The sequence below is a fragment of the Dysidea avara genome, chromosome 2 (genome assembly GCF_963678975.1).
Source record: "Dysidea avara chromosome 2, odDysAvar1.4, whole genome shotgun sequence".
Classification (NCBI taxonomy): Eukaryota; Metazoa; Porifera; class Demospongiae; order Dictyoceratida; family Dysideidae; genus Dysidea; species Dysidea avara.
Genome location: NC_089273.1, coordinates 44,039,402 through 44,058,601, shown reverse-complemented (window position 1 = coordinate 44,058,601; position 19,200 = coordinate 44,039,402). Strand labels below are relative to the sequence as shown.

Here is a 19,200-nt window from a genome sequence, read left to right as displayed (position 1 = left end):
TCCATAGTATATTAAAAATTATAAATTTAAAAATAAAGTAGGAATCCAAGCAATAAAAAGTAGTGAAACAAGAGAAGAACAGTGGTAGCTATTACAGCATAGCTTGGTGGGAAATCCCTACTTTGGCATGGTATAGCCATTATTTTGTGTTCAATGCCAAAGTAGGAATTTCCCACTGAGCTATGCTGTAATAGCTACCATCGTTCATCTCTTGTTTCACTACTTTTTATCGCTTGGATTCCTATTTTATTTTTAAATTTAGAATTTTTAATATACTACTTTGTTTAATTTTTTTGTTAAAGCATACAGCTAGCTATAAACATGTGACTGTTCTATTAGGGTGACTGCTACGTTAGAGTATCTCGAGGCAGCCTGCAAGACGTGCGCTTGCCCAAAAAGGGACGTGGTTTCGATTGATTATAGAGTATGTCGAATCAGACTTCCAAATTGAAGGTGTGCGGTCACTGAAATACAGCTAGTGCAAAAGGAGTGTGTCATCGTGGTTTCAATCGATAGATCGATAATGTGTACAATGAAGAATGGGCATGATCTTGTGACCTATCGTGAAGCTATCTAGCTAGTACCAGTACCTCCGTACAGTACCCTCCGTCATAGATTACATCAGTAAGGAATATAATTTATTCCTCTGTACAGTAGCGTAGTCTATGTGCCTTAAATAATCTTGTGGTGTCTATTATGCTGCTTAAAGAAAGTGTTGATACGGAAAATTTACACCTCAATATGGTTTCGTTGGATGAAGAAGAAGACAAGCAGCCTGATTGGGAGTTTGTAAAAGGCGGAATAAGGAATAGCGGAATAACGGAATAACTCGCATCACAACGAATGGGCATTTATATGGGTTATGCAATGTTAGGGTGATTGTACTTTTACAGCTGTGAACTCATCCCTCGTAGATATCCTTACAATGTAGGGTGATTGCGTGTACTGTTACAGCTGTGAACTACACTGCTTCGTCACTCATAGATGTCCTAGCGAAATGATTACTATACGCTCTTACTACTACTGTATGTAGCTAAGCTAGAATATACAGTAGTTAGCTGTTAGTTTCGTTTTCGAGTCTTCATCCTTCCAGTGGAGGGATGAAACGAAACGACTGTCACGCCCCCTTTGCTCATGACGTTGGTACCATACTTAACATACAGTACCCGCTTATGAAGTGCAAAATTACATTTGATTATAGCTCTTACTAGCTACTACTGTATGTAAAGTATGGTACCAATGTCGCGAGCAAAAGGGGGTGTGACAGCCGTTTCGTTTCATCCCTCCACTGGAAGGATGAAGCCGACTTAAAACGAAACTAATAGCTAACTACTGTATATTCTAGCTGTGCTAGCGCAATGATGCTTAGCTACATACAGTAGTAGTAAGAGCGTATAGTAATCACTTCGCTAGGACGGCTATGAGCGACGAAGCAGTGTAGTTCACAACTGTAACAGTACACGCAATCACCCTACATTGTAAGGATATCTACGAGGGATGAGTTCACAGCTGTAACAGTACAATCACCCTAACATTGCATAAGCCATATAAATGCCCATTCGTTGTGATGCGAGTTATTCCGTTATTTCGCTATTCCTTATTCCGCCTTTTACAAACTCCCAGCAGCCTGATTGAAGATAAAAGAAAAGACAAGGGGCAGAGGGCACACACTTGTCAGAACCCCAAAAGACCCATCCCACTGGTGAGTTTGCTACTGTTGCATAAAACGGTGGCCGTGCACTGCTTCGTTTGGCCTCTAGGCTTGCAACTGTGATCAGGCAGTCAGGCAGTCAGTCTAAAATTCAAAGCTTTGGCGATTTTTAAAATTCTGTATCCGGCCACCTGTAAGAGTTTAGTTGTATTTGATGCTGTTTTATGTATCATATGGACTAGTACTATTCTGTAAAGGTGATTTTCATCTCGTAAGATATCTCTAGGATGATTTTTAAAGGCGCGATTTTGGGTGGCGTGCAAAAATTTCACATGGATTCCTACTTAGACGGTACGACCGTACCATTTGATAAACACCCACACGCTGAAATATAAAACAGTTATTTCCAAAAAAACGGTCGTCATTATACTGCCACCTTTGATATCACATCTCTACACTGACAAATGAGATTCATTTTTGATCATAACAGTTAGCACGAGACTAAATACTGAACAATAACACATTGTTTCCAAATATTGAACTACCCTATTCCAGCCACCTTAGGGCTATATTGACAATATAATGCTATCAAGATGTTTTGATTAGTGAGGTATCCCTATTTCAGTGGTCTAAATGTGTTTAGACTATGACACTCATAGTATGCTTTGAAGTTTAGTTGTTAATGAGGTATTTAAAATCCAATAGATACCTGTGGGGGGAAGGGGGATCTAAACTGGTTAGATATCCATGACAAAATAGTGAAGATACCTGGATTTGTGCAATAAACTATATGTAGATTAGTCTTAACACTTAAACAAGTACAATCCAGAAAACTGGATTTACACTTAATAAATACGCATGCTTTGCACAAAACGCTGTAACTTTCGAAGCGTCCATACTATGGCTATGCAATTTATGTCATTCTACTCGTGACGTAGCAAGGATTAAAATGATACCTAGGGTTTTTCCCTAACGCTAAATGGTGAAGCCGAAACTAGCCGTGAAAATAACTTTTCGGTAAGGAAACATGCAAACCCTTTACATACCTTTATAAAATGGTCGATAACTCGATAGTAGTTGATCCTATTGCTTTGTAACAACTTTCATTCAACTCTTCATGAAATTCTGCATCAGACCATTTATGACTCGCATGAGTAAACCCACAATTGAAATTAAACATGTAGCAAGAATTTAGAAACACGGAGACGTGACTCGTCACTGTTCACCGCTTCATAACAAGTAAGCCACTGTAGTTATAGTGTTCATTTAACCTTCTCCAAGTAGCCCAGTAAACACACTTTTGATCTATGTGTATTTGTAGGCTGTAAGAATTAAGTTATCCCACCTAGTGTCACCATGCATGTCCATATTGTGTAAACACACATTTCCGAAAAGTTTTCAGCAGGTTTAAAGGTTAAAAAAGACAACTGATGCATCCCTATTATGCACACATCTTTCTAAAATTAGGTTCTCTCCCTACTCATCACGGTCACAGCTGGTTTCAGAAATGACCATGCCAAAAAATAAGTTTACAACCTGTAAACAACTCTATAATCATCACTGAACATTTGAATCACTCACTGTTTTTATAGACCTACTGATAATAATCAATTGTGGGTTTGAGTTTTGGTAACATGCTTAATGATGAATTTATTTAAGCAAAGTTTCACAGCAACATATCACTACAGTGTGTAGTATGAAAGTTGTTAATTGTTTAGGAAGCAAAATTTTGCAACTTCTAACATTCACACAACCCAGCAGCAATCCAGCATTTTGAATAACATGACATAACATAACAACCACTTCTTTCCAGCAAATACAGTGGAACTCGTTCAAGCCAGTCACCTTCAAGTCAAATTTCTTGGTCTTAAGAGGCAGGTGGCTCTTTAGACAGACGGAATAGTGCGTAATTGTCGAGAATTGAAAGTTGACCTTTTCAGAGAGGCAACCTACTGTGGTTGTACAGAAGGCCACTAAGGCAGATTCATTGCATCATGCATCAATCACTGTATATCAACAATACCTGAGTTTTCTGAGAGTCTTCAGCCATCTTCTTTACACGTAGCTAGAAGTTGTCGGCATTACACTGGTCCACTCTTTTCAAACAACATACATCAGCTGTCTGTCAGTGGTGATCCCATTTCTTGTCAGATAAAAGGATCTAAAAAAATCTGTAATAAAAAGTCAGATAACAAAGCAAGCTATATATTGCTATTAGAGAAAAGACTACTGTTACTGATATATGTACGTATGTACGTACTTACAGTCTAGTTTGTACATGTTGTGCTTGAAGGGTTAATATTTTAAATCAATTTGTTCACACATTTGCATACCACTGTAACGTATACACAGCCCTGGCATGAGCATAAATATGTGCATGTATATGAACTACCGATGGTCACAAAACAATTTTATGCATAGAATATTTTGAACACTAGCAGTATACACTGTATGTGGCTACTACACTAAACTAACTCAACACATGGACAACAACAAGTATGGTAATCAATTCATTTCCACTTTAAGGCCAGAACTGGTTATAGCAGATATGACCACTACCAAAAATTATATTTCTAATCGATATTGATAATGATAAGTGGTTACCATTGTATAATTGACTAGCCTAATACTGATAACAAATGATTGTGGGTTTGGATTTTCAATTTGGTAACACTAGTGATTACATAAAAATGATAACATTATTTTGAATATGTCGTATCTACATTTCACAACAAAGCTAAAGTATCTGCCATGTGACTCTGCTACGCATGGTGGGATATGAGTGGGATGTTGCACTCCTTTCTACACACCATACACTATTTGTATTGAAAAAATAGTTCAAGGGAGTTCTGTAAGCTAGGGTCAAATTTTTGCAAATTAAGTTTATTGAACTCCAATATACCACATCAAACAAATGTTGACAGATAAGTTAAGCTAATACTGGACACCAAATACATGACCCTATGCTGGGCTATTACTGTTGGAATTGTTCCAACATTACAAGTACTAGTATGGGTCAAATATGACATGTACATCACAAATATTTCAGTTCATTACAAAATTTATATTGGAAATAGACAATAGAAATCAGGTTGGAAGTAAAATGTTCCAATATTAATTGCTAGGAAAATAGTTTTCAGGCATGATCCAACTATGGCATGGTTCTGCATATGGAGAGAGAGAGAAAAAAAAATTACATCCCTGCAATCCACTTCAACTAAGTATTGCAGGTGTGACACACAAAGTAATACATAAACAATACAGAGGAGGGTGGACACGACATAAGCGCTACTGAAAACTATTACCGTTAATTGAATGTTTCAAATACCAAGACTAAAATGAAGTGATTAAAACCTGTTTAGCAACAGGCACACTGATTTATCTTGTGCTTCTTGTGACAAACGGAAGAAAATGAGTACGAAGGTGTCCCTATTTCCTGCTTGATTCTCCATGAGGACACGCTAGCGGCGTCCACTATCCTTTCTTTAATTCCATGGGAGCGAGCATAGGAGGCTCATAATACCTTCTTTGACAATTTTTGGGCTCGAATACAAGCTTGTAAGTTGTCTCTAGAGTGCAACGCATCAATTCCACCTACAAACTTACTGCACACGTGATCCTCTATAAATTCAAGAGCGATTTACGAGCCCAGAATAGCGGGGAAGAGTGGGGCAGACCGGCGAAATATACTAAACGTCCAGCACACTTTCGAATGGTACTTATTTAAACTTCGCTGAAGGCTTAGTTATACTTTTAATACAAATGTATGCGCTCACGTGCGCATGTCCACCCTCCTCTGTAAACAATTCTTGTTTTATTTTACATAAGATAACACTATCCACAAAGTCTGTCACCTGTATATTGACACTTTTAACAATAAAATGAAAAGAAAATCAATTACTGTATGTGTGAATTAACTGTACCTCCTCCAGTACACCAAAAAAGGACATTTTCTCAAGTTAACAAATGAAAGAATAGCATGTAGTTATGATTTCCTGAAAGCATCAATTAGAAATAAATACGTAACTTTGTCAATTGGAAGAAAATCTCGCTAAAAATATTACAAACTTACTGATAGCAGCTCAGGCTGCTTTGAAAGTACCTTTGGTATCTCTAACTGAAAAGGTGAGGCTGGTTTCCCACTGATGAGGTTTTTTTGGTAGAAAAAAATGCTAATTGTCATGATCCCTATACATCATGTTTAATTCCTATAGGCCTTGCCATTGAATGGAATCATAAAAGCAAAGGAAGCTTTTATCTGAAACATGAAAGTCTTACAAATAAAATTTGGGTTTTATGTAAAAACTTCGTATAACAAACAATAAAACGTTTATATAGACTTTAGTTTTGATATGCTGTGAAACAATATTTACTTCATCATTCGCAAAGTTTATAAAAAATGTCATCCACCGTAAAATACCACATAGCGCTAACTATAACAAGTAATTTTCTTAGGGCTTCTGGTCAGATTAAAAATGACCATCCAAAAATTCTAATGAATTCATATCTTCCTTCTATCTATGGTAAGTCTTGTATGTAGTTGTAAACCTTACGACTGCTTTATAACATCCCATGGAACAAATGATTGTGGGTTTAAGTTTATATGCGTGCAAATGTGTTGCGTTAAAGTTCAAAACATTACATCAGAGGAGACATGGCAAATGTGTACACTCCCATGTAACACATACTCCCACACAAGTACACACATGCATGCACCCCCCCCTCCCCACACACACACGTGCTCACACACACACGCATGTGCACACACACACACACACATACATGCACGTGCGCACACACACACACGCGCACGTGCACACACACACACACACGGAGCAACAGGATTGTAGACAGAGAAGCTATGCCTTTTAGAAGTATCAACAAAATAACTGCAAGCCAACGTGGTATAAACCAATGTCATCTCATCACAACTCCTTCACTTCAACATAATTATTATGGGCTTCACTATACATCGATGAGAACAAGTAATTGATCAAATGCAATTTTCAAATAGAGAACCTGTCAAGAAAGCCTGCAGTGAGAAAATTTGATATAAGAAGCAGGACTCAGGGAGTGTATTGTCTTCAATAGATACAATAATATTGTCCAGTATGCTGTGACTGCCAGTTAGAGCATTAGATAGAGCATTACACTGTTCCATTGAAGTGCCTCGATATTTTACAAACCTTGAGGGCCAACCACACCACCGGAGACATGCTTTAGACGCTCAAAAGAAAGCAGCCATGGTGATGAAAGGCACAATATAGAAAACAAAGAATGTACTTTATCATCAGATACATTAACTACATAGCCTAACTATACTGTATTTATCAATCATGATGTAACAAGGGGTCACTTAAAATCCCTGCTTTACAGTTTGTTAAAGCACTGCCACGAGTGCAATATGGAAAAAATAGCACGGGATGTAGGCAAGAGACTAATATAGATAGCATGAGGTGAAGGCAAGTGTTGTATTCGGCTTGAGACCACTCCAGAGTGCTATTTTTTTCATACTGCGCAAGTGTGGTGGTGCCTTAACTGGTTTAAAGTGCTTTCTGGTTGTCTTTGTTTGGAGTGTTCATTTTGTAGTATCGGTTTTTAGCCATCAGACAGTCCATATAGTAGAAGTTTGGTCATAAAACAAACAGATAGCATTGTTTTAGCTACTTCTGGAGATTTTAAACTATTACGCACGTGATCAACAGTGCTATATTTTCCTTTCAGTGTTGTATGGTAATAATAGCACACTTATTTGTTTGATCTTCACCCATGCAAGTGCTTTAAACTGCTATATTGTACTTTGCATGGGAAAATCAAAGTCATGCCGCGTATCGTATTCTCCATACAGTACTAATCAACTGCATGACTGTACTTAATTGGGCAAATACAGCACACTTGGGTAAATACAGTACAGTTATGTGGAGAATTTATTTAAGGAATGTTACGTAAACAACACACTGTAAATCGTTAAAACCAGCCAAACTAATCCTACGAGTTCGTTCTACGGCTAGGGATAGATTATATAGACACTTACTGATCGTCTGATCACGAAGCTTTTAAACACGACTCCACTAAGACAGCACGATTGATCACGTGCGTAACATTGTAAATTGCTAAAACTAGCCAAACTAATCCTATTAGTTCGTTCTACAACTAGAAATAGATTAGTCAAACACTTACTGATATCCTTATCACCGAAAATCGCAGTGGTTTGAGTACTAGAGAAAATCGCTCCGAGCCAGACGCGACCAGGAAGTACAATATAACACTTAAAGCACAGCCTTGCTTGTGTGTACAAAAAATATAGTACTCAGGGGGGGGGGGGGGGGGTCTCGAGGCAAATACAGCACTCCGCTTCGCCTCATGTTATATTAGCCTCTCGACACACCCCCTCGTACTGTATTTTCCGTACACACGCACGGCAGTGCTTTAACTTTAACATACATAAAATAGTAAAAATTCATATAACATTACAACATTTCAAATAACAGAGCCATGACAGATAAAAACTATGTACATATAAGTAGCTACATAGTTTCAGCTCTAACCGAATCCTGGTAGCTACTATATTTACAAGAAAACTTGGAAAATTTTACATGACCATAGAAATATGAGACAAGGGTAGTCATCTACCCCTACCACTACACAAGTTGACATCTTAGCCCATCAAAAGTATAGCAGTGTTAAAGCATGCTGTGCATTACTGCAAATCAACACCTTTAAAAGGTAGCAGAGAAGAAATGGGACACAAAGAAGGACAATTGTAGGTCGATGATGCGTGCATTGCAGCTGTTCTGGTTGGTGAAAAGGTGCATATCGGGCTGAAGCAAATGTCAAGCAGTGAAGCAATCTAACCCATAGCTAACTAGTTTGAAGATACTCTTGGCCAAAAAAAAAACTCAAACCTCCATTGTCCCTACTATAAAGGACTATCGTACAGTATGATAAATAAAACAAAGAATTTTAGTATACACCTACTTGACTGACACCTTCGCTTTGCATCGGTTTGCAAGTGAAAAAATGAGGGACGCAAAGGACACCAGACAAAGGTACATATGTACGTATTCTCTCCTCTAAACGATAGTTCTTCATGATCATAGCTGGTTTCAGGAATGATCACTCCAAAAATTACATTAAGCCATGACAAGAATAATACAATATACGACACATACACAACGGCAATTTATAGTACTACAAATAGTAAATGATTGTGGGTTTGAGTTTTGGTAACCTCGATGATCACACTCACGAAAATGTCTAAATACAGAAACCATATAATTAGCCTTACATCTTTCACTTGTATTTTTTGTACATTCAAACTACACATACCCCCCCCCCCCCCCCCTCCCCCCCAAGGTGCTAGTTTACCATAGCCAACGGTGTTCCATCTCACTTAAGCCCACATATCTAAAAAAAAAAAATTGGGAGTATATGGTAGCTAAACTCCTCATACACTGTCACAACACCAATATTTGTGGAAATAAAACCATCGTGGAAACAATAGTCCATAATATACTACAAACAAAGGTCTACCGTATGGAGGGAAACTTTGGCGCCGTTACAATTTGGCGAATGACCATGAATTCGCCAAATTTTCCCCATCCAAATATTTTGGTGGCGAAGAAAATAGCAAACCAAGCCTCGAACTAATCAATTTTCTACTTGACCAAGGGATAGTGGGCCAGGCATTACGCTAGAGCCAAGCCTGCCTCTACTACCTCACTAGGTAGCTAGATACTGTACACGTGGTATCCTCAAACTTCACCTCGAAACGGGCATGACAAGTATAGCGAGTCCTACCATGTTAAGTACGATATTCACTATTCCAGAGGGTGAAGACCAACTGTCTATATAGTATTATCTTTTTATTGGTAGCTGACTCCAGGCGCCAAATCGCTGAGAGGCGTGGCACTCCAGTTCTCGCTTCAGGCACAGAGATTAGTGATCTAATTAATTCAATACAGTGTGCGCTTTGAAAACAATTCGCCAAATTTTATTTCGCCAACAGTGATATTTTGCTTGATTCGCCAAATTTTCCCCCCTCCAAAGTTTCCCTCCGTACAGTATGCTATATGTATTATGTTAAAGTATAGTCACGAGTGATATATGAAAAATAAAGTACAACTTTGTACGAGGCACACTGCTGAGATGCTAATAAAGCATGGTGCAAAGCCAAGTGCTTTATTAACATGGAGGCCAACAAGTGCTTTATTGTTCATATAGCACAAACAAGACAATGCTTTAAATGATTTACGGAATTTTCTAGTCATAGAACTTCACTATACCACTAGGGCTCGTAATTAACACACATTGCACAAATTATTAGCAGCCTGAATGCGCACAAACTAGTTTAACAAAGTAACTCATGTGTAGTTCACCATAGTTTGGCATGGTAGACATTCATCTCGTATTTTGGCAGGTTTTAGTCACAACCTAAGTACAATCGATTCTATTGTGAAAAATGGTGAAGTATTTCCATGATATCTCCAGGACTTGTCTGTTTACAATAGCAAACATAACACCCATCATCAAAGAAAGCATTTAGGTATGTTTATAAAAGCAATCCAGTGATAGAACTCGTATTGGCTGGGGTGATTCACCACTCAGAGTGGCAAGGGCTATCAGCTTGGATGATTAGTCGTACAGGCGTGAGTGCTACGGGCTATTATCCTGCACTAAAACACATGAGCAACTGTGCTTTATTGCCAGTAAAGAGTGCTTTATTGTATGACAAAGCACTCTTTATTGGCAATAAATCACACTTTGCTGTACTCTTTGTGGGAAATAAAGTACTCCTTGCCCTAAAGTGTACTTTATGAAATTTAAAGTGCACATTTTCCTTTGACCTAGCCCACGCAAAGTTCTATAATATACCTTAGACTATGGCACACATAGTATGCTTTGAAGTTTAGTCATTACTGAGGTATTTAAAATCCAATAGATACCCGCAGGTAGGTATTTAAACTGGCTAGATACTAGTGACAAATATTTTTTTTGTCACATCCGTCACGTGCTTTGCTGGATTCCAGTCACAACAGCCATCAGAAATCATCACTAGGATGTAAAGAAAACATCACTGGGTATAAAGATGATTGTATTCATCTGGGAAGCCTACCAGTGAGTTATCTTGGTACTAATTCAATCAAGAAGCCACCATTATTGGCAGTGACCAGTGCTGCATGAGCCATAGTCTAAATTGGTTATCACCCAAATCCACAATATCTTTACTAATTTAGAGACCTTTTGAATGGCACATAATCCATTCCTCAGGTCTCAAAAATAGCGAAGATACCTGTAGTTGTGCAACAACCTATACATAAAATTACTACATAACCAGTTTTACACGATACTGAGCAATACTATGATCCTACTAAATTTCTAATACTTGTTTAACTCTACACATTTGAAATACATACGTACGTATGCATGGAAACATTTGTATAACTGCATGGCATAAATTGATCACTATTCTACTTACCAGGATAACAGCCTCAAGTACTATATTCCATATGTATGGCCAATCCCGCACCCCAGGTTTTACTGGGTCTCAAATAAATTCCTAGGAAAGAAATGTTTGTATTAACACCATGACCTTGGAATGGTATCAAATAAACTTTTAGGTATCACCCTCCCTACTACTAACAAGTACGGTAGGACAGTTGTCAGACACGATTCCTTTCATTGATAATACAACATGAAAAACAGCCAAACAGATACTTCGCAAGAATTTGAAAAAAATCTGGCTGCCATATCATTGGTTACTCTTCAGGTGTGTCCCATTCAGGAATTTTTTGTATGACTGACAACCGACATGCAAAACAGACATGCAAAACACTGTTCCATATCACAGCCACAGCTGGTTTCAGAAATGACCATGTCAAAAATTAATAACCATTATTAACATAACAATCACTTATCATAGTGAGTGACTGCTAGCAACACCACTTGACATTTATAGACCTACTGATGATAATCAATTGTGGGTTTGGGTTTTAGCAACAACCGTAATTACTTGGTTGAATGCCACACCTTCAGTAATACGTAGCTGCACTTTGAAAATAAAGGCTGCAACATTGTTTTCAAGCATCAAGCAAATTCAAATAGTTGCTACATTGATTTTTAGAACCAATACTGCATTTACACTTGGTATGATTTTGCAAACCGGTTTATGAAACTGCAACATCCCGCACATTCATGTTTATACCACTATAACGAAGCGAACTAGCCTGGAAGATGGCATAAAGTCGGCTCTGTTAAGCATAGTTAAGAAGAAAGACATTGGAAAATTAGGACGGTTGTGCTCTAAGGATGGTTTATGGCTTATACCAGCTGTCAATATCACTTATTAGGATGTAGTCGATACTGTAAGTAATCATGTTCTCTTTCTACTGTAAAGTGTTGAATTGTTCCGTTCAATATAGTGTTTCTTTTATCCATTTAAGCTCTATTTGTTATACAGTATCTAGTGGACACATTGAGTATAGAAAACCAAACCGAGTCGTGCTAGCATGGCAGTTTTATGCGGGCTGGCCCGGTTTGGTTTGGCTCAGTTTGGTGGGTGTTTATACAGTGGAACCTGTCTATAATGGTCACCTTGGGACCAGATATATCTGGCCTTTATATACAGGTGGCTGTTATAGAGAAAACCTGTATAAGGTGGTCAGCAGCATTTTAGTGGTTATGGCTGTTATAAATGAGTGAATATTATTAAGAGGCTCGCGCCAACCACAATGCAGTAATATTTTAGTACAGAAAGGCCAAGGTGAGCCTGTTATGAATGTTGGTTATAGCTATTGAATACGTTTAAGCAATGAACCCTAATATATTATATAGTATTCATTGAAAGGCAGGAAGCATGATAATTGTGCATTAATTGAAATGGTGCAGTGGTGCCAGACAGTTGGTTTAACAAGCCACCATAAAAGGTAGCGACCGCTATATGAAGGAGAAAGTTATGCATACAGTGATTCATAGGTAAATTCTTGGTTGGTCGTTATACACGTTAGATAGGTGACCACTTAATGCAGACAACAATGCATACATTTGTATGGGAAAATATTTGGACCTCATGTCCATGGCCGTTATGCAGAGGTGACCGCTTAATCTAGGTGACCGTAACACAGGTTCCACTGTACTGTAGAGACGAGTCATGCCAAACCAAGCCAACACACGATATGAGGCAAGTGTAAAGGTAATAAAACATGGTACGCATGACAAACTGACTGTTAAGTTAATTATAATTCCATATAGATGTTGTATAAAACAAATGATATTGCTAAGAAAGAAGCAATGTTCAATATTCAATGTTCAATAGTCATAGTTCAATTTAGGGGTCATAGGAAAAAGTAAGCAGGTTGCCTACACACAGAGAAGATAGTGGACATCTTTAAGTCAGTTATGGGTATACAATGAAGTAGGATAATTCAGGTATAAGTGACCTCCCTTGTTTCACTACTTATGATCCCTAATAGAACTTAAAACCTTTTAACTTGTTTGTTTACTTTTATGTAACGTAACTGATGGCGACACTCATACTGTATAAAAAGAAAGAATGCTTACAAGAAATGCCTCTGCTATCATGGATGAGTCCTGTTACATACGGCAGTCATCATGAGCTACTATAAATAGATGTCTTGTGCTGTCAGTGAAGAGAAATGAGACACAAAAGAGGACAAAGGTACATACGTCCATGATGAATGTAGAGTAGGTAGTGCAGTATACCAAGACACCTATTGGGCTGAAGCAACATTGGGCAGCGAAAAAATTAAACCCATAGTCTTAGCCTATTGAATTACGCTTGTCTGAAGTTCAGCATCGGTAACCATGTGTGTAACTGTGCATGTAAGTCAGTCATTCAGTCAAGTCAGTCAGTCATCCAGTCAAGTCAGTCAGTCAAGTCAGTCAGTCATCCAGTCAAGTCGGCCAGAGTTGGTCGGTCAGTTGGGAAGTAGAAAATGCTACTAAATATACCATATAGCAGAAAATTTTGGTGAATTAATCATTGCCGAAAATTGGCAAATAATATTTTGGCAAATACATGACATTACTCTGCCCACACAACTGTAATCTGATAGCGTTGGCGATGAAGCTTTACGATGTCTACTGACAAAGTACTACAGTTCAATGTCTTCCGCTCAAATCGACAAGTTCTTATGCAAATAGCTAGCTATAACAAAAACAACATGTACTAACTCGCTAAGTCAGTAATCAAGACTGGAACGCGCGCGTCAAGGCATGTGCATGGGAAGCTGAATTGCCTGAGCTATTAGTTTAAAACCATACTGTATTCAATGGGATACTTGAGGAAGACTAACCACTCACTGCTGTAACAATATTCATTCACTGATGAACAGCGCCTACTATACTTTCAGCATTTAGAAAAATGGTTAGTAAAATTTTGGCGAATTCATGCATACTCGCCAAAATTTTTAATTTTCCACTATGCAATAAATAAACAACATTTTGTAGCAACTTCATTTTGGGTCATACCGAAGGCACTTCTTGGTCTTAGTTACATCTAACCAATACTACCAATGTACAAGGTATTGTATGTGTTCAATACATTTTTATAAAAAAGTACAAACCTCCATGATCCCTAGTATACAGTACTATCACACTGTATAATGACTTTAAGTACAATAATTTGTGATACCTTGTATCAAAAGTTCAAAGGGGGAAAGTACGCTTTACTTTCCTTTGTATAGCAATAAAGTACATTTTGTGTAAATGTCACACAACCATACATACTGGGTATATGTATTTAGCGGATCACGGATCAACGGATCACGTGGACTCCAGATTGTACACATACACACACTATTATATTTTGTTGTTATATCATCCTATAATATCATGTTATATCATATCAATAAATGTTGTATGTAACTTATATAAGGCGACTTACCAGTACGAGTCACGCGCTACATAAATATTTAACCGTAGCTACTAACACCTTCCACCACTTGCGATCAATGTTAATTCTCTACAGCTTAATGTTTTGAATGTCCTGCATTGTCTTGAATCATAGCGATAACGTTCTATGCTTGAACAGTATGTATCAAGTTTAGCGCTACTAAAATATATTACACTGTATGTATTACAGGTTTGTGCAATTGAATTCGGCGACTTTGCAATTGAATTCGTCCCGTTTGCAATTGAGTTCGTCGGTTTTGCAATTGAATTCGTCGGTTTTGCAATTGAATTCGTCCCGTTTGCAATTGAATTCGTCGCTTTTGCAATTGAATTCATCGCTTTTGCAGTTAAATTCGTCCATAACAAGAATGGCAGCTGGAGCAAACATGAAAACATGATGTAGCAGCTGCTACAAGAACTTGTTCAAGTACAACAGTAGTAAACAACTCTTTATAAGGCAATAATTCTTCCTCTACAACCTCTCCAACAACATTCCAAACTCTATTATGCCATTCGCGATGGGTGTGGTCACTCGCAAGCGAGCTAATTAACTTGTCAGACAGCTATCAACTTCGCATACTACCAGCTTCAATTACCTTCTAGTGTCTCAAGTGTAACTCTCCAAGGCATAAATAGTTCATCTCTTAATGAACGGGTTGGTTTCTTGGAGCCATTTTGTTTATGACGAATTGTAATGCAAACGCGACGAATTCTATTGCAAAACCGACTAATTCAACTGCAAAAGCGACGAATTCAATTGCAAAACCGACGAATTCAATTGCAAAAGGGACGAATTCAATTGCAATACCGACGAATTCAATTGCAAACGGGACGAATTCAATTGCAAAAACCTGTAAGCGCTACTAAAATATATTACATGTATATTTCGCGATGCTACTCAATTGTGGTGGACTGATCATTGATCTGCGATGCTTTTAATAGAATATATAGCACTTGTGCATGCGTATTCGTTTGTACTGTAACACGTGTTGGTAGTGGACTCCCATGACAGAATCTGCAGAATGTCTAGTGTTATTGATCTGATGCTGACTGAGTAAGTTAAAAAGGTTGTTCTTCTTGTAGGGAGTAGTGGTTTTATTTAGTGCCCACGGTATAAGATAATTCACTAACAGTATAACTCGTTCTTTGTTAAATTATGTGTTACCATGCAGTGATGAGGATGCCCCTGCAAAGGGTTTAGCTGATGATATAAGGTAAGCAAGTTACCTCATGTTGACAAGTTGCTACCTTTGTATTTGTAGTAGCGATGGAATGTACGTGGTTGATGATCCGTGTGGGTTGAGCAAGCGAGTATTAACTGGTGATATAAGGTAACCACGGTACCTTGCACAGACTAGTAAATATAGCACATTTGCATTTATTAGTAGTAACAAGGCAATTGACGATGAGCCGTGTGAGATGACTACCAAGCGAGTAAAAATGTGGGTGAAGTATAGAGCAAGTAGTCTTGTGCCTGGACTACTTGCTTGTTTCTTGTCACCTGGTGTAGTTAAATCTGATGAGGGCGGGAGGTGATACAACTATTGCATATGTATATCTTTTTATAGTGAACAATTGTCAAGTTGTGGTAATGAATACAGCAGTGATGAATTAAGTGCTACGGAAGATTCGAGCTCAAGCGATGAAGATCTAGAGCACTTAAAGCTGAGGTGATGACTTCACACATAATATGGCCTTGTGTAATTCTTGCAACCTTTTAGGCGGTGCACTTTTTACCGTGATAACAAATCACTTCCAGTTTATGAATGGAATTCTCCACTTCATACATACAATGTGACTGACATAGCACAAGCTATACTGACTATTTCAACTGATGATTCGAGAATTTGTCACCGTGCTCCTACCAATGTTGAGCATAACTGCACATTTCTAATCGACCGATCCAAATTGAGGTCACCTGCAGATATAAAAGCTGACGATAGTGGATCATGGAAAAATAATGGCGTTCACAATGTAGTTTTCCTTATTTCCAACAGTGATGTGTCCATTGTTGCTAGAGGAAAAGACATTAAAAACAATAGACTTTCAAAAGGTCAATATTTACTCACACGAAGTTACTACATTCATCAAGCCAGTAAAGATTTTAGAAAAATAATTTTTGTTCTAAGTGATAAGTGCATGCATGTCAGATGATGTTTATAATTTAAATGCTGTTTTTTTTGTAGACCACCGTGGTAAAGATATCAACCTTTCTATGGTCCAGTATTACTTTACCGACAAAGAGCACCCAGTGTACAAGCCACCACATGGAAATTCAAAGAGTATCACTCCTTACAAACGTACTTTGCCTAGTACCATTGACCAAATGAAAAAGCTGGCTAGTGAAAAGGGTCCGGTGGCTACAATTGAACAAATAGACAAGGAGATTGGTGATGTAGTTGGCCAACAATCTGCAGGTTCACGACTTCTAAATCCCCAGCAAGTGTCAAATACATGACGGTGACTCAATTTGGCTCATGGAAAGCCTAGAAACCATCTAACTGAAGCCATGGAACTGTGTAAGAGTGGTCAGAACAAAAACAATCCATTTGTGCGATGCGTTCAGGCAGCTCCTAAGCCAATGTGTGTGCTTGCCACTGATCGCCAGCTGGATGAAATGGTTCGAAACTGCACAGATAATTCTAATTACGTCCCCATTGGAGTCGACTCTACTTTCAAGTTGGGTCGTTTTTATGTGACTCCAATAATATTTCCATTGAAGATGATGGTTGCTAAAGGCACCGGGAAGTCACTTACTTACTTGGGCCCATTACTTATTCATCAGAGCCTCAAGTTCTCCAATTATCATTATTTTGCGTCCCAGGTGATGGGATTATGTCCGTCACTAAAGAATACAAAAGCCATTGGAACAGACGGAGAAGGTCCACTACATGAAGCGTTTTGTGGGGTATTTCCAAAGGCTGTACACCTGAGATGTTTTTCCCATTTCCAAAGAAACATCGAGGATAAATTAAAACAGCTTCCTACAAACATTGTTAAAGAAATTCTTCATGACATCATGGGTGTGACTGTTGGCTCAGATAGATTTAAAGGCTTAGTCGATGCAGAAAGTGAAAAAGACTTTAGGGAGAAACTTTGTGATTTGAAAGAAAGATGGAATCAGTTTGAAAGTCACCACCATTGTGTACCCCAAGGCAAATTAGTTCAACCTGTGTTTTATGAATGGTTTGTTACAGAAAAAACTGATGTGGTTGTCAATTGTATGCTTCCAGAAATTCGCAAAAAAGCTGGCTTAGGAGAAAACCCTGATCCTTTTTACACCAACATGAGTGAATCAATGAACAGCACTTTGAAAAGTCGGACTGATTACAAAGAACATGAATTACATCCATTTGTTGACAAAATATTTGAATTTGTGGAATCCCAAGAAAACCTTATTCGTAAAGCAGTGATATGCAATGATCGCTGGCGTTTCTGTCAAGAGTTTCAACACCTTGAAATTGACTCCGACAAGTGGTTTACTTTAAGTGAAAAGACTCAAAAAATGCCATATTAACAAGGTGTTGACAGTGTCTTTAGGAAATTTTCAAGAGGTTATGGAAGAGCCTGTACACAGTTGCAATGAACAACAGTTGTCTGTAAACTATGAATTCCTTATCAACAAAGATATCATTCCCACTGGCAGTTTAAAAGACATATGGATGAAAGCACAAAGACTTTAGTTTACTCCAGGTTTAGTTGTTCCTGTTCCTGGCCAACCAGGTTCCCAGAACAGAATGGTTGCTAGTGAGCACAATGAGCCTCATCATGTAACTTTTAAGTCCTCAGGTCAATTGGTGTGTAGTGGTATATGTCCAAGATTTACAACATACAAAATCTGCCAACACACTGTAGCAGCTGCTGAAGCTACCAACAGTCATCAAAAGTTTTGTCAGTGGTGGAGGAAACAATCTTGTTCCCCTGATCTTGATTCATTGGCCATGTCTGGTTTACCGAAAGGAGTTGCTGGCCAAAAAGGTGGTGTAGCAAAGCATTCTAGAAGGGGAAAATCAAGAAGTAATAATATTCCGACCAGGACATATGATCGTACATCTTCTGTGACTGGTTTACCAGCAAATGCTACATTCAATATGAACTTTGGTTACATGCCCCAGTCATCGGTAGTGTCTCAGTCATCAGTTGGTTATATGCCACAGTCGTCGGCAGTGTCTCAGTCGTCAGTAGTGTCTCAGTCATCAGTTGGTTACATGCCCCAGTCGTCAGTAGTGTCTCAGTCATTAGTCGGTTACATGCCCCAGTCGTCAGTTGGGTATATGCCCCAGTCATCGGTAGTATCTCAGTCATCATTTGGTTACATGCCACAGTCGTCGGTAGTGTCTCAATTGTCAGTTGGTTCAATGCCTCCATTTCATATGTAGTCTAATCCATCACAACCATACTCTCCCCATGGTATGAAACCTTATGTTTTAAAGTTTGTTACGAAGCATATGCGTGTTTGTGCTGGTTGCCGATTTGGATATTTCTGTGATGAGAAATTACCAGATCTGCCATATAACATATGTGTTTCACATGAGGAAATTAGACAGATCACTAATCAACATACAGGTAAATTACAAGTTGTTAACTCAGTGGCTCATTATCATGCAAATCCGAGTTGTATTTGGATTAAAGATGCT

At 38.3% G+C, this 19,200-nt stretch overlaps 1 protein-coding gene and 1 long non-coding RNA gene across 12 annotated transcripts in view; one reads left to right on the top strand and one right to left on the bottom strand.

Moving 5' to 3' along the window:
• Positions 1-19,200, bottom strand: part of LOC136247434 (uncharacterized) — a 67,117-nt gene that overhangs the window by 23,074 nt on the left and 24,843 nt on the right. For 10 of the 11 annotated variants that reach the window (XR_010697538.1, XR_010697535.1, XR_010697536.1 and 7 more), the window contains exons 5-6: positions 11,130-11,210; positions 3,675-3,822 (exon numbers count right to left, since the gene is read on the bottom strand). This is a non-coding gene — a long non-coding RNA (uncharacterized lncRNA). The remainder of the gene's footprint in view (positions 1-3,674; positions 3,823-11,129; positions 11,211-19,200) is intronic. The other variant, XR_010697533.1, reaches the window with a different exon arrangement.
• On the top strand, positions 15,547-17,021 carry LOC136246329 (uncharacterized). The gene is made up of 6 exons (XM_066037724.1): positions 15,547-15,777; positions 15,826-15,894; positions 15,949-16,005; positions 16,132-16,233; positions 16,285-16,616; positions 16,750-17,021. The coding sequence occupies exons 2-6, from the start codon at positions 15,836-15,838 to the stop codon at positions 17,019-17,021; spliced, it is 822 nt and encodes a 273-aa protein (XP_065893796.1). The 5' UTR covers positions 15,547-15,777; positions 15,826-15,835.

What these genes read in the sequence shown, in the direction of transcription:
- LOC136246329 (XM_066037724.1), top strand. Translation starts at nt 15,836, where the DNA reads ATGTACGTGGTTGATGATCCGTGTGGGTTGAGCAAGCGAGTATTAACT. An exon ending in GTATTAACTGGTGATATAAG is followed by an intron (nt 15,895 to 15,948) that starts GTAACCACGGTA and finishes TGCATTTATTAG; the next exon opens with TAGTAACAAGGCAATTGACG. An exon ending in CTAGAGCACTTAAAGCTGAG is followed by an intron (nt 16,234 to 16,284) that starts GTGATGACTTCA and finishes GCAACCTTTTAG; the next exon opens with GCGGTGCACTTTTTACCGTG.